At 46.8% G+C, this 14638-nt stretch overlaps 1 protein-coding gene across 2 annotated transcripts in view; it reads left to right on the forward strand.

Annotated features, from left to right (window-relative positions):
* Positions 1-14638, forward strand: part of Asic2 (acid sensing ion channel subunit 2) — a 1067336-nt gene that overhangs the window by 964655 nt on the left and 88043 nt on the right. For both annotated transcript variants that reach the window (XM_075991396.1, XM_075991395.1), the window contains exon 2: positions 5874-6024. In XM_075991396.1, the coding sequence (XP_075847511.1) occupies positions 5874-6024 (151 nt within the window). The remainder of the gene's footprint in view (positions 1-5873; positions 6025-14638) is intronic.

Genomic DNA, 14638 nt, shown 5'->3' on the forward strand with positions numbered 1-14638 from the left:
CTGACTCTCCTGATGGTTAGGACCACCAAGGGAAGAACGAGATAGATAGTACCTCTGAAAGTGCCAATCACAGGTAGCACTGAGCAGACTCAGGAGTTGCCAGCTTCCTTCCCTCCAATCTTACAGAGCCACTCAGAAAGTTGAAGGGGTTTATAGACACTGTAGCCTATAAGCAAGGCACCATGAAGATACTAGCAATCACCATCATGGCCACGTATCACATTCTCAGTCCATCTAAAGAGTCCAGTCTGAAGCATGCATATTGCTTAATCCTCATTAAGCCTTACAAACCAATCCAGCTCCAAGACGTTCTCGACTTGCAGCAATCAGCAAACCCATCCCTGTGAGCCACAAATGGGGCTGTCAACTCTTACCACTAAGGCAGAGAAATGCCAGGAAGAATGGCAGATCTGGAGAAGCAGAGAGCTTGGCCTGACAGCCTAGACTTGAATAAATTGTATTTTCTGCCCGGGGGCGATAAGGTGTAAATCTGAAGCATGTGTTACACTTACCCATCATTATGTCCTGAAATAGGGAAGGAGAACTGCATCTTGTCCGAAGTTTGTAGAAAAATTGTGCTCTGTGTAAATAGCTCAGCAGCCTTTGATGCTGAGCCGAGAGGGAAATAATCCTCAGAAAAACAAGCAGGAGCAGCCGACTCCACAGCCCAGGAAGGGAGGCAGGGGAGGCACCAGCCAGTAGGCACTGTACTTTCTCAGAGCCCCCAGGGCTGCACACACAAAGCTAAACTGTCTTCCCATCATCTTAGCTCCTGATAGGATTGCTTGCTCTAACATCTTCGTAGAGATGCAAACGTGTTTGGTGCAGGTAAAGAGGAAGCTGGGTAGGAGACAGGGGAGGGGAGAGGATTGGCTAAGACTTCGGCATGAGCGCTGGACAGAATCAGGTGTGGCTAGCCAGCTTACAAGTACACCCGACAGAGGTAGACAAAGGGACATGGGGCAGCAACACCTTGGAACCCATTCATTCACTCACTCATTGATTCATTCATCCATTCAACAAAATACACACTTCCTGTCGTCTAGAAACTTACAGTCTAGTGAGGAAATAATGACCTAGTTCCACCCTGTGGCAGGAAGCACAGAGTGAGTGAGATAATAAGGCAAGAAGGCTGAACCCATGCAGGTCCTGGAGCCAGAGACTGAGGCGGGTGAATGAGGCATGTCTGGGAGGATGAAGTGTGATGCATGCAAAGTATGTGGGGAGAATATTCCAGACAGAAGAAACCTGTGGACAGGCCCTGTGGGGGAAGAGCAGCTGGACCTCCGGGAACTGAATTGCCCGGGAATGTGAAACATAAAGGGGAAGAAGGGAGAAGGAGGATGTGCAAGACTCTAGAGGGTCTGGGGCTTTAACATTAGGCTTCTTCCTGCTGGGCCTGTGTTGTGCGTCACTATTCCTAGGGAGGTCTGAACAGGGCTACTAACCCCAGACAGGGAACTAATGAAAACAGATCAAAGTGTAGCTACCACGCTTGTCCGACTTGGTGAACCAATGAGTTTTAGTGGAGTTACTTATAGGAATGTGGGTGCGAGGTTACTTACAGGAGCAAGAACAACTCAATGACAACTCCACCACCAAAATCCCACACAGCATGACTGAAGGTGCACAAAAGCAAGAAACTGGGAGTGTGCTGCACAGCCTGCAGGCCCTCAACAGATTGGACGGGGTTTGTCTTTTTTAGATAGCTTTGCTAAGCTCTGCTTCCTCCAGTCTGCCTGGCTGCTCCGAGAGTCTTCCAGGCAGCTGAGCTCCTTCGACAGTGTCTCAGCAATCGTTACTGCTTATATATGCTTGCGGAGAGAGGGGCCCAGTGAATCTGGTCAGTTTCACAGACTTCCTGAAGCTATTTTGAGCTGTTTACTTCCTGTCTTAATGAGTTTCCCTGCAGGATGGGGTGTTGCACCTCCCCTTGGAGCATCCTATTGTTTCACCTCCCTGTAAACTTCTTAATGAGCTTTGCTCCAAGATGGAAGGTTTCCTGCTCGGAGGAAAGTGCAGCACAGCAGCCTGACTTGCAAGAAGAACTTGGCCACCATAGACCACCAGACTTGATAATGGTCAGCCTGGTGCCCAACCCTGACCCACTCTGCCCAATCAGTCCACACCAGCACACTGGAGAATGTGCCCCAGCACCCTCCCGGGGAGGAAGGGCATCAAGTAGAAGCCTGGTGTAAGTGCACTGGCAGGAACTAACATCTGGGCTGGAATGAGGGCCCAGCCTGGCAAGGGCCTGTCAAAGAGCAGGATGTAACTCTCTGTGCACCCTACACTAAGGGACTTTCCTACTCTTTTCTCTACAGAGAAGGACTTCAGCTCACCGGCTTCAGCTCCCGCTGAGCCTGCATAGAGAGGACAAGTGATAGCTAAGAGAAGTTCACAGGGGAGGAACCAAAGAAAGCTCTACATCCTGTTCAACTGAGGAAGACCACCTCAAAGAAGGACAAAGATTTTAATGAGTGTTCCATTGGGACACATCTAAACTGTGGACCATAGGGCAGCCTCAACCTCCCTGGTCTTCGTGCCCTTATCTATAAAGGGAGGGGGATGAATGAGATGATCTCCTGGACCACTCCATCCCTGTCTGTTGCTCAGGGGATGGGGTGTCACTGCCTTTATCAAGTCACTTGGCACAGCACGTGTGTGGCCAGGCTAGGATCTGGACTAACTTCAGGAATAGACAGCACATTCTATCCTCGGCCCAATATTCTAAAGGTCAAGGGCTAACTAGTGGAGGAAAAGGAAGTTAATGGGGGCAGCTGGGATGCGCAATAATTAGACACTAGGCTGGAATTTGCTTTTACCAACAAATCTCGCCATGCAGATGGGCTAAGTGTAATTATGGGTAGTTTTCGAGGCTAAGTGTTTATAGTGTCTATACACATTAAGGAAAAGAAGGGAGGGCTTTGTTGAAACACCCCGGAAGTCATTCCTGACATAGTCAACCCCTTGCAATGATTGTGCTTACTATAAAATGCTCTGCTTGTTGCCTTACCCGCATCTCTCCAGGGGACGGGTTCATTAGCTGAGTCCAGTTACTGTGTGCAACAGCGACGACGAGAAAATTCGGTTCTTAGAGGAACTGTTTGCTTAGGGCTTTTGGCTCTCTAGCTCTTCTCCCACCGTGAGCCGAGAGAGCAACCTGGCCATCCTGAAGGAGTACAGCTAGCCAGGGATTGAGTCGTTCTGTATAATGGAGAAGATGTAGGGCTGCTCTACTCGCACTTCTTGCAGATGCTAAAGGCAGACAGTAGGCTCTAGGGGTTTGCCACCGTCCTGTTCCTTGCACGTTGTAGGAGCACACATGAATAATGACTGGCTGATTAAAAACAAGCAAAGTGGAGAAGCAGCGAAGAAGGTGCTTCCTCTGAGAGGTGACCCCGTGACCCAGAGCCCTGTGTTCCTTCTGGGACAGCATAACCAGGGGGTTGTGTTTGACGTGGATTTGAATCTCAGCTTCTCTTATTACTAGTTGTGGAGTTTTAATTTCCTTGATTTCCATCTCTGCACAGTGGGCCTGCAATACCCGTCCACAGTCACTGCTGTGAAGACCAAATTCAGTAACCATCCAAAGTCCAACACAGTGACTGACACATGGTTCCCTTTGTCTTCCTTTTTGTGGCCCTTAAGAGCTGCTCAAGAAAGGCCGTCCCCAGGGCAGCACTTGTGCTCAACCTGGCCCTGACTGAATGGCAGGGAGCCAGAGGGAAGTGGCCTGCACCCAGATCTCAGTGGCTGCAGGAATTCAATTCAGTCAGCATGGCTTTCTTCCAGCCAATCTTGCCAGATGTATTTGGCTTCAGCTCGAGGTTGCAAAGTGGTTATATAACCAAAAATCAAAAAAAAAAAAGAAAGAAAAAGACTAGCATTTACAGAAAGCTCATAGTTTTTAGAGCATTTTTGTATGAATTATCTCAGCTGATCCTCTCAGTGACCTTGAGAAGAAGCAGAGTCCTGGACTAGAACTCCCATTTTACAGACAAGGGAACCATGGCTTAAAGGGTTTATTTGGTGCATTTAATACCAAATACTGAGGGACAAGGTGAAAACTTGGACAGAGCTCTCTCATCCCTTGCCCTGGACTTCTTCCACACAACATCTTTATGATCATGCTTTCATCAAGCAAAAATAGAATAAGCCTGTTCTGTATGACAGCTAAGTGCTCGGACTCAGAAGTGAAAGGCGGAGTCAAGTTCAGGAGAGGTGCATTCAGTATGATGGGAGCTGTGGGGAAGAACAAGGAGAGGCAAGAAAGAAGGGTCACCCAGCCTGCAAGTCTTCCTGGAGGAGAAGAGGCATCAGTTTAGCCTTGGAGACAGTGAGTGGTTTTCCAAGCAGAGAAGAATGAGCAGATTTACAGAAGCAGGGAGACCAGCAGGGTATACTCCAGGGCTACAGACCTATTGTCCCGACTCCACCTCCACTCTCTCGCTCATCCACTCATTTAACATGTATTTATGGCGTCTGTGTGCCAGACACTGCGTGAGCTACTGGGGGAAGATGCATGAGTGTGCTAGCAGATGTAGTCCCTGAGACCACGGACTTGACCATCCCATGATGCCTGCAGGCTGAGGCAGGAAGGAAGAGGACAGGAAGTAGGCAGGTATGTGAAGAGCATACCATAGAAGGCCAGGTAAAGAGGTTGTCGATTTCAACCTGCAGGAGATGGACCGGCCTTAATAGATTTTCAGCACAGGATCAACTTCAGAAAGATAAGTTTATAACGCAGATAGAGAGAGTTGTCTGGAACTCCAAGAGTCAGTTAAGGAACCAGAGCAGCAGTGACAGGAAGGGGCCGCTTCTATCCAGCAGGAAAGAAAGAGAATGACGAAAGTCAAGGCAGATATGGGGGAGGATACTGATGAGCCTTGTTGGCTGCTTATGTATGGGGGAGAAAAAGAAAGACTGGACAGAGAGACTGGCAGGGGAGTCTAGGTTGAGCCCCTTGACAAGCAGATGCTGTTCCCCCTGATGGGAATTCAGGGAACTGTTGGTAGAGTGTGTGGTTTTCCTTGGGGAGAGGCCAACAAATGGCTGTTCACTCAGCTGGGGCCCCAATGACAAAGAATAGGTCCACCCAAGCCTAGACTCATGTTGGGGTTATCACCAAGCTGGATAAGGGTTGCTTACAAAATGTGGATGGCCCAAACGTAGTGACATCACCAAAAAGCCCACCTCAGCATGATTTATAGCTCACATATCTTCATCCCTGAAGCTCCCTATGTACCTACAGGCCACTCAACCCTGTGCAAGAGTCTCCTCTCCTGTAATTTGTGAGTTTTGTTTACTTCCTGTGCCTTGTAAGTTTAGTTACTTCCTACCTCTTGATATACCCCTCCCTGGCCTTCAAAAGAAAATGTTTCTGATATGGAAGAAATAGCAGCATAAGTAGAATATTGGAGCAAGTCCTGTGCCTTCTGGGACAGGCAGAGTGTAGGGCATCTGGGGAACATCTGGAAGGCGTTTCTCAGAAGTAGTGTCGTTGTATCTGCAGCCTGGGAAGGAGCCTGAAGCTTGGGGTATGGCTTAGAGGGTCAAGAGTTTCAAGATGATGTTATACGTGCTTGGAAATGGGTGGAATTTGGGGGGAGGGTGCCCAAAAATGGTCAGATAACACTCAACAGGCCCCTGGGAGTACCCAAATTTCTTATTTGATACCAAAATCTTACTTGACAAACAACCAGCCATTAGGCAAGATAAGGAATAGAGAAATCTTTAGTACAAGAGGGTTAAGATTAGTGGGCAGTAGAGACTCTGACTGGCTGTGGGAGTTCTAAGGTCTTGCCCATCCCTGGAGCTCAATGTGATGTCACCATGTCCTTTTCTCTCTCTCTTTTTCTTCTCTCCTTCAGGTGTTTACAAAATATGGGAAGTGTTACATGTTTAACTCAGGCGAGGATGGCAAGCCTCTGCTCACCACAGTCAAGGGGGGGACGGGCAACGGGCTGGAGATCATGCTGGACATTCAGCAAGATGAGTACCTGCCCATCTGGGGAGAGACAGGTGAGCTGGGCCCAGAAACTCTGGCACCGGGTGGTGGCGAGGGATGCAGGCTTCCCTCAGAAAGGTTGATGTGAGCCAAGTAGGTTATTCTTTGGCAAGGGGTCAGGTATATTCTGACAGATGGTGAAGCTGTCCCTGGCATGCTTATGCCCCTGGTTCCCTCGGATTCCTCCAGTTTAGAGGATAAAGGATGTGAGTATTGGGGAGAGAGAGAAGGCAGGGAGAGGAGGTCTAGAAGAAGGTTCAAAGGAACTGTTATGGTTGGGGGGGTGAGTGGTTTGATCTGGGGGGAGAAGAGGGTGGAATAAACCAACATTCTCTTCTCTGAGCCATCCCAAATACCAGATCTATCCATGAAGTCCAACTACAAGGACACCAGGATATGCCTGGGGACTATGGAGGAGGAGGATACAAGGTGTTAGAAAATCAATGAACATGGACCTGGGGACATGAAACCATGCATGTGTAAGGCCCTAGAGTTCTGTGTGTGCTGCTTCAAGTATTCATTCTTTTTATTCTGTAGTTTATCATTAGCAGTCAAAGTAAGAATGTTACGATGTTTCTTAGTGTTTCTGTTAATATGAAGAGACACCATGGCCACGGCAACTCTTTAAAGGAAAACATTTTATTGGGACTGGCTTACAGTCCAGAGGTTAGTCTGTTGTCATCATGGCAGGAAGCATAACAGCATAACAGCATGCAGACAGACATGGTGCTGGAGAGGTACCTGAGAGTTCTACGTCTGGAATGGCAGGCAGCCAGAAGAGACAGTGAGCTACTGGGCCTAGCATGAGCTTCTAAAACTTCAAGGCCTACCCCTAGTGAAACACTTTCTCCAAAAAGACGACATACAATCCAGAAGGCCACACTTCCTAATAGTGCCACTTCCTCTGGACCTATGGGGGCCATTTTCATTCAAACCACCACATGGGAGGGGGAGGCTAAGTCATTGATCACAGCCTAGTAAAAGGAAGAAATGCTCCATGGTAGAAGTGGGGACACAGGGAAAGGCTCTGGGTACACAGTGTATTTTTGAATGGGGTCTTAAGATGGCCCTGAATTATCTAGGTGAGACTAATGTCATCAAAAAGGTGTCTATAAGAGGGGCATAGGAAGGTCAGGAAGAGGAAAGGGCAGTGTGATGTAGCCATAAGCCAAGGAATAATAGAAGTTTCTAGAATTTCACCAGAAAAAGAATATCAAGATGTGTCTAAGACTAACAGTCAGAGATATAAATAGTATCCATATAGTAGTAATGTTGTACACAGGGCACATCAGGGATTATCTCTGTCACTGTTCTGTTACTGTGAAGAAACACCATGACCGTGGCAAACTCTTATAAAGGAAGCCATTTAACTGGGGCTGGCTTACAGTCTCAGAGGTTTAGTCCATTGGCATCATGGCGAGAAACATGACAGCATGCAGGCAGACATGGTGCTGGAGAAGTAGCTGAGAGTTCTACATCTGGGTCTTCAGGCAGCAGGAAGAGAGCGACTCTGGGCCTAGCTCTTGCTTCTGAGACCTCCAAGCTCACCCCCAGTGACATACTTCCTCCATCAAGACCACACCTACCCCCAACAAGGCCTAATTATTTCAAATAATGCCACTCTCTGGTGACCAAACATTCTTATTCAACCACCACATTCCACTCTCTTGCTCACATAGGCTTATAGTCTTATCATAATGCAAAAAATATGTATTCAGTCCAACTTCAAAAGTCCCCATGGTCTATCACAGTCTCAACACTGTTTCAAATTCCGAAGTTCAAAGTCTCTTCTGAGACTCAAGGAAATCTCTTAACTGTAACCTTGTAAAATCGAAATCAAAAAGCAGATCGCATACTTCCAACATACAATGGCACAGGATATATATTACCATTCCAAAAGGTAGGAAAGGGAGCAAAGTGAGAAGAAAATACTGTACCAAAGGAAGTCTGCAAACCAGCTGGGCAAACTCCAGACTGCATCTCCATGTCTGATGTCAAAGGGCTCTTCAGATCTCCAACTCCTTTCGGCTTTGTTGGCTACAACACACTTTTCTCTCTTGGGCTGGTTTCCCACCTAGTCTGCAGCTCTCAGCAAGTATCCCATGGCTCTGGCATCTCCAGAATCTTAGGGTCTTCAACACAATCCAGGCTTCACCTTAGAGTCTCTAACACAATCCAGGCTTTGCCTTCACAGCTTCATGCAGTGGCCTCTCTAGGCCTCTGTTCAGGGACACCCCTGCCACATGCCTGACCTCAGCAGCTTTCCTTAGCCATGGAGAAAGATTGCACAACACCTGCCTTCTGCCTTGACTCTAAAGACAGAACCATGTAGCCAAAGCTTCCAAATTCTGTTGCTTTCTAGGGACTTAAATTTGACTCCTCATTCAAATATATTTTCATAGGCTTTCTGTTTTCTGTGGTTTCTTTATTGCTTAAGCTTTTCCTTAATTCCTTTTCACAAGTTGGAAGCTCAGTTGGGTGGGGTCTTGCCTTGAGTTCACTGCTCCTTTTATTCAGTTTAGCATCAGGCTTTCCTTTAAACTCTTTCTCTCTTTGAGCACTAGTCTTAGCTCCAATATACTTCCTGGTTCTCCTTTTCTCCTCAAATTGTACGTTTTGTATTTTTCCTTGTTCGTCTTGCTCCTTTTCGTTATAGATCTGCATAAGAGTGTCCACTAACAACCACATGACACAGTCTTGAAATCTTCTCTGCAACACCATTAATCAAAAATTCTTCATTTTTTTTTTTTTTTTTGCCTCAGGCAGATTTTCTGGACAGGGTCAAAAAGCAGCAACATTCTTTGGAAAAATATTGCAAGAATGATCTCTGAACCACTTACTTAAATTCTCCCCCACTGAAACTTCTTGAGCTCTGGCCCCCACAGTTCAAATTGCCCTCAGCACTGTCTTCTATGTTCCTACTAGGATGGCCCATTAAGCCCCACTTGAAGTGTTCAACTGCTTTCCTTATCCAAAGTCCTAAAATCCATATTCTGCCAACATAAGAGCGTGGTCAAGCCAATCACAAGAATACACTCCCTGGTATTAACTTCTTTCTAGTCATCGTTCTATTGATATGAAGAGACACCACAACCATGGCAACTCTTATAAAGGAAAGCATTTAATTGGGGCTGGCTTATGGTTTCACAGGTTTAGTCCATTATCAGCATGGCACAAAGCATAGCAGCATGCAGGCAGACATGGTACTGGAGAAGGAGCCAAGAGTTCTGCATTCAGATTAGCAGGCAACAGGAAGAGAGAGCCACTGGGTCTGGCTTCAGCTTCCAAAACCTCCAAGCCCACCCCAATGTCACACTTCTTCCAACAAGCCCCCACCTCCTAATCCTTCTAGGCTATGCCACTCCCTGATGACTAAGCATTCAAATGCACAGTCTATGGGGGCCATTCTCATTCAAAACAGCACAGGGAGGGTAGCTGAGCGGGTGAGATGAGCCTGCAGAGACCAGTAGAGAAGAGTAGAAAGAGTAGATCCAGCAGAAGAGAGAGCCTGAGCCTTAAAGCCAGAGCTGAGAAAGAGAGAGAGGCCAGACACCCCTAACTCTATATTTTGTTGCCCCTCCCATGCTTACTCTCACTGAGGAAGAGCCTGAGGCCTGGCTTCTCCATAGCCCTGCCTTCCAGCTGCCAAGGCAGAAGGCTTTCAGCCCTGAAGATGACCAGCTGCAGTGACAAGCATTCTTCTGCAACCAAACTGTCTCCTTCTCCCCAGCACCTCATCTGAGCACCCTGATGGAGAGAGGTGACTGTGGTCATTGACGCCCACATGATGGGTATCTCTCAGTTGCTTCAGCTGGGAAAGTAAACTCTCCCTATCTAGGAGGTAAAATCTCCCTATACCACATGCAGCAGGATAAAACTCTGTGTTCCCACTTAGCTCTGGCATCTCTGAGAGCTGGTCATCTGGACCAGACTTTTCAAAATATTTTTAGGTGAGGCTGAATACTCTGAGTCCTGGAGGTAGGTGCCTGAAGTGTATTCCTTCGTACAGAAGCCAAAACATATGTGCCTGTAAATTATCTAAAGGAAAAGACAGGGATATTAAATAAGCCCTGAAACCCTGCCTAAGCAGAAGTTAGTCCTGTCCTTCTATGGTGACTTGGCAGGTGCTATCCTGATGCCTTGAGTCAGGAACAAAAGTGCAAATACTGACAACACACACAATGCCAGGCCCTCCATCACAGACATCCTCACACAGCCCAGGCCCCTACATCAACAGGATCTTGAACCTGAACACCAGCTACTGGTAGAGAGAACTCTGGTGATAGAGAGCTTTGTCACCAGAGCCACCTAGGAAGTCAGTATCCTCCACAACATGAGTGATGAATGAACCTCAGAGGTCTTCTCTACTAGGCCAACCTCCTTGTTTACCTGAGGCCCAGAATGAAACAATGATGTATTGACATCAACCAAGCCATCCCTGTTCTGACCCAGACTTGACCATGAACTATGCCAAGTCAGAGAAGTCCCTAATTGAGATGAAGAACTAGCCCCATTTCTAACATGGAGCAGGGATTGGGTTGTTGTCAAAGAGGCAGAAATGGCAAGACAAAGGCCCTACCTTTTGAGAAGCAGAGACACTGAATCTCACTCCTGCCAAGAGCTCTATGCTCTCTTTTGAAGTTGGACATTTGGGGAAACACATAGCAGCAACTTGAGGCTCTGCAGGGAATGGGTAGAAAACAGATGGGGACAAGAAACTCGTTCGAGGAGAATCTGATTAGCACTGTCCAGTAGAACTTCCTGGAATCAAGGGAATGTTCTCTGTGCCATTCAGTATGTTATCTGTGGCTAGGGAAAATGAGGAACTAAAATTTTAATATTACCTTTTTAATATATTAATTTAAAGCTAAATAGCCCCAAGAGCCTTATACTACCATATTGTGGAGCAGTTAGTACATTGGAATGCAGCGTCATCAAGCCATGATTGGTTCTGTTCAATCTTGTCTCCATAGCTACCTCTCACATTCTTCTGTCCTCCTCATCCTTGTCTTTCCCCTCACTATGACCCTGAGTGACAAGCAGAGTTCCTTGTTCTGACTATAGAAGGAAGCTGAGATTAAGTCCCTTCCTCAAAGCCACCCAGTTGGAAGTTCTGAATTCTTATATCAGCCCTTCCTCCCTTCCTCTACTGTATTTTTCTTCAGGCTGAGAAGCCAGCTGAGCAATGGCTGTCTCAATGTCACTGAGAGACCTTGGTTCCTAAAGTTGCTTATTTCCTGGGTGATGAGCTTCAGTGGGACACTTGTCTGTGAAGTCACCTGAGTAGGGACAGAGACACCTGACTCCTTGGCTATTGGTCCTAAGGTCTATGAGCAGCAGTACTGCCACAGCTACCAAAAACAGCCTTCCAGACCTACCAAAGTACATGGCTGCACAGATGGCAGCTTGCTTCTCAATTCCTGAAGGAAGGATCCTAGGTCCCTATAGGAAATATCTGGGTGATGATGGAGGAGAAAAGAAATGTAACTGCTGGGGGAATGGCCGCAGATGGCTTGATGACCCGGGCAGTGTAAGAAAACAGAGAAAATGGCCTAACAGGGTGATGCAAAACCAATGGCAAATCTAGTTCTTCCGATTCTAGCCGTGTGTCTTGGGACAATAGAGGAACTTTGGGTTCCTCGTTTGTAAAACAGAGGTAAATAAAAACTGAAATTCATTGGCTGTTCAGGATGGCTAAGGGGCTCAGAGGAGAGGGCTCCTTATGTTCCACAGGAAAGGACAATCTAGAGATCTCATAATGTCACAAGGGTCCTGGTTGCCCTTGATGTCGGGAATCCTCTTCCTATTGGAAGAGAATCTTTGAGACTCTTGCCTTGTGGATAGCCCCACGCTCAGAAAGAGAAAGAAGGAAAGAGGGAGCAAGGACCTTCCTTGGATGTAATTCCAATGGGAGGACACTAATTTGAAAGACCGCTGTGGCCTCATGCTTAGTATACAGAAGGTAACTCCATGAAAATGATCACAAATGCCCCTTCCACCAGGCTGCTGATGGTCCACGTTAAGGAGCCGAGGGCATCAAACATCTCTAAGTGGGACACCCTGGCAATCTCCCATTTTGAGGTTGCATGTGAACCTAGACAGGGTGCCCCAAAATGGGCCCTGTGGAGAATCAGAAGTTCTGGGACTTTATATGTTCCACAAATAAAAAGGCTCTGGGGTCAGAAAAAGAATCTGGGGAGCCCTGGTTAGACTGTGAAATGCACCTTTATTCATTGCGGGAATTCTTTAATTTGCTACATCATGAATCTCCAAGACAGATATATTGTACGCAGCATTTATTTTCTAAATGCCTTTGGCCATGGAAGCCTCCTTTTCCATAAAGGAGCTCACAAAATATGCTTCTGGAAAAAGCCATCCTAGACCAGAGAAGTGCAGATTTCACGGCCAGAGTTTTCTAACGGAAATTAAATTGAAGACAGGTGGGAGGTTGTTAAAAATGAAACTCTGTGTAGATACCTCTGAGTAACTTCAAAGATAAAAGAAATAGGCAATGGGTTATCTGGGTTGCACATGAGAGGAACCTGAATCAAACAAGCTTAGGCATCAAAAGAATTGTATTGCCCTTGGAATCTGAGACAAACTCCAACCACCAGCCAGCAGGAGGAGAGGGCTGCAGCTCAGAGAGTGCTGGGACCAAGGTGCCTGTCCCCTGGGTGTTCTCACCTGCCTCCCTCTGAATTCCTACCCTTCTCCCTCAGGAGACACAGGCTTTTTCTATGCATATTGTATCCCATGTATTCATGTAGCTCTCAGCAGTTACTAAGATTTTTATGTTTCAGATCCTGCCACACGGCCAGACTACTTTGATTGCATCACTGATCTCCCATTAAACACACACACACACACACACACACACACACACACACACACACAAAGAAGATAGTTATTGGCCCAACTGAGTTGAGTGACCTGCCCCTGGGCCAATCAACAGTGAGTAGGGGATTGCCCTTCTAGTGGGGACTCTGCATAGATACTGGGGAAGTTGGATGGAGGTGAGGAGGAGGGGGTCCCTCAGAGAACTGGGCTGGAGGAGGTGGACCAAGGAGAGGGCTGAGAGGAGCTGCATCTGAAGAGACCAGAATCTGTGCTGAGGGAGCTTCAGTTCTTAGTGCCTGTGCTCAAACACAGGGAATATGACAGCCAGGGCTCCCTCTTCCCAGATCTTCCACCTCTCATTCATTTCAATGCAAAATACACTGTTGTAATCAAATATAATCTGCCTTCATTTTCCCAAATCCTAGTGTTAAGTATGCATGAATGTGATATTATGTCAGATATATTTCTGAGCAGAGGAATTATTTTTGAGATCTGTGCTGTAGCATGGTAAAATCAGCCCCCATCATCCCTTGGGCCCTACCCCAGCCTAATGCCTCCTTCGGTGACTTCACTCTGAATATACTGGCTTTCCTTGGTGCTTCTGGAATATTCCAGGACTGTCTTCCTTCAGGGCATCTGTATCTGCTCTTCCCTCTGCTTATAATCTATTACTCGAGCGCCTACCTGATTTCCTCCTCTGCGCAGTTTTGCTCTATTATCACCTGCTGGGTAAGGCCTAAATTCCCTGGGCTCTGTTTTTACAATTGTGACCCTACCTTCTCTCACTCCATCTCTCACCTGCCAAACTGGTCCCTTCATCCATATTGTGTTCCTTTCTTCAAATATGCTACACGATTTACCTTTGTTATTTATTTATTTATTTATTTTGGTCTGTCCCTTCCCATAAAACATAAGCCCCTAGCATCTTGAATCTGGATCTCACAGGATAATAAGTATTTGTTGATGGAGAAAAAAAAATCACTTGAATTATGCATACTGCTAGAGTCAAGACGAAGAAGGAACAAGTATTAATGATCAGCTACTGTGTGCCACAAACATTCTGTCTCGTGACCCCTTCCTGATCCCCTGCTAATGAGGTATTACAGTGCCCAGTGAAAGATGAAGAAACTAGGTCCCAGAGAAGTTGAGTGGCTCCCCAGGGGCAATCTAGTTAAGTGGATGAAGCAGCTGAATTAAGCGTAAAACCGCATAGGAAGCCCAAAGCAACCGTGCTCAGTCCACCAAGCCCTTTTAATGTGCAAATTGTTACTGTAAAAGTGCTCCTGGGAAAATGGCTGCTGAGGAGTGGTTTGGGTGATGTCTCTGGAAAGTGAGTGACACCTGGAAATACGTCTGCCCTGCCTCCTTTTCTGCCTGGCCCTCTTTCCTTTATAAGAGTGGGATTGTTATATTGAAGGAAAGGTTAGCACGCTTCCCACATAGAAAAGAGATGAGAGTAAAGATACCCTGCAGGTGGAGATTCCAGTCTGCTTCTCTCCCTTGCTCCCTATGGCCAACCCTGGAAGACCCCAACGCTCTAGGGACCCCAGTTTGAAAACTCTGGATGGGAAGCCAGCAGGGTAGACTAATCAGTAAAGTGCTTGCCTTGCAAATGTGAAGAACCAGGTGTGGATCGCCAGATGCCATATAAAAAAGGGGGTGTGGTGACATGGGTTTATCATTCCAGAGAGATAAAGAGATGAGAAGTAGAGACAGGAATATTCCTATAGTACCCAGCTAGCCTAGCCTGGTCTATGTGGGGGACATGTCTCACATTTCCAATGAGAGACC

The sequence above is a fragment of the Microtus pennsylvanicus genome, chromosome 11 (assembly GCF_037038515.1).
Source record: "Microtus pennsylvanicus isolate mMicPen1 chromosome 11, mMicPen1.hap1, whole genome shotgun sequence".
In the NCBI taxonomy this organism is placed as follows: Eukaryota; Metazoa; Chordata; class Mammalia; order Rodentia; family Cricetidae; genus Microtus; species Microtus pennsylvanicus.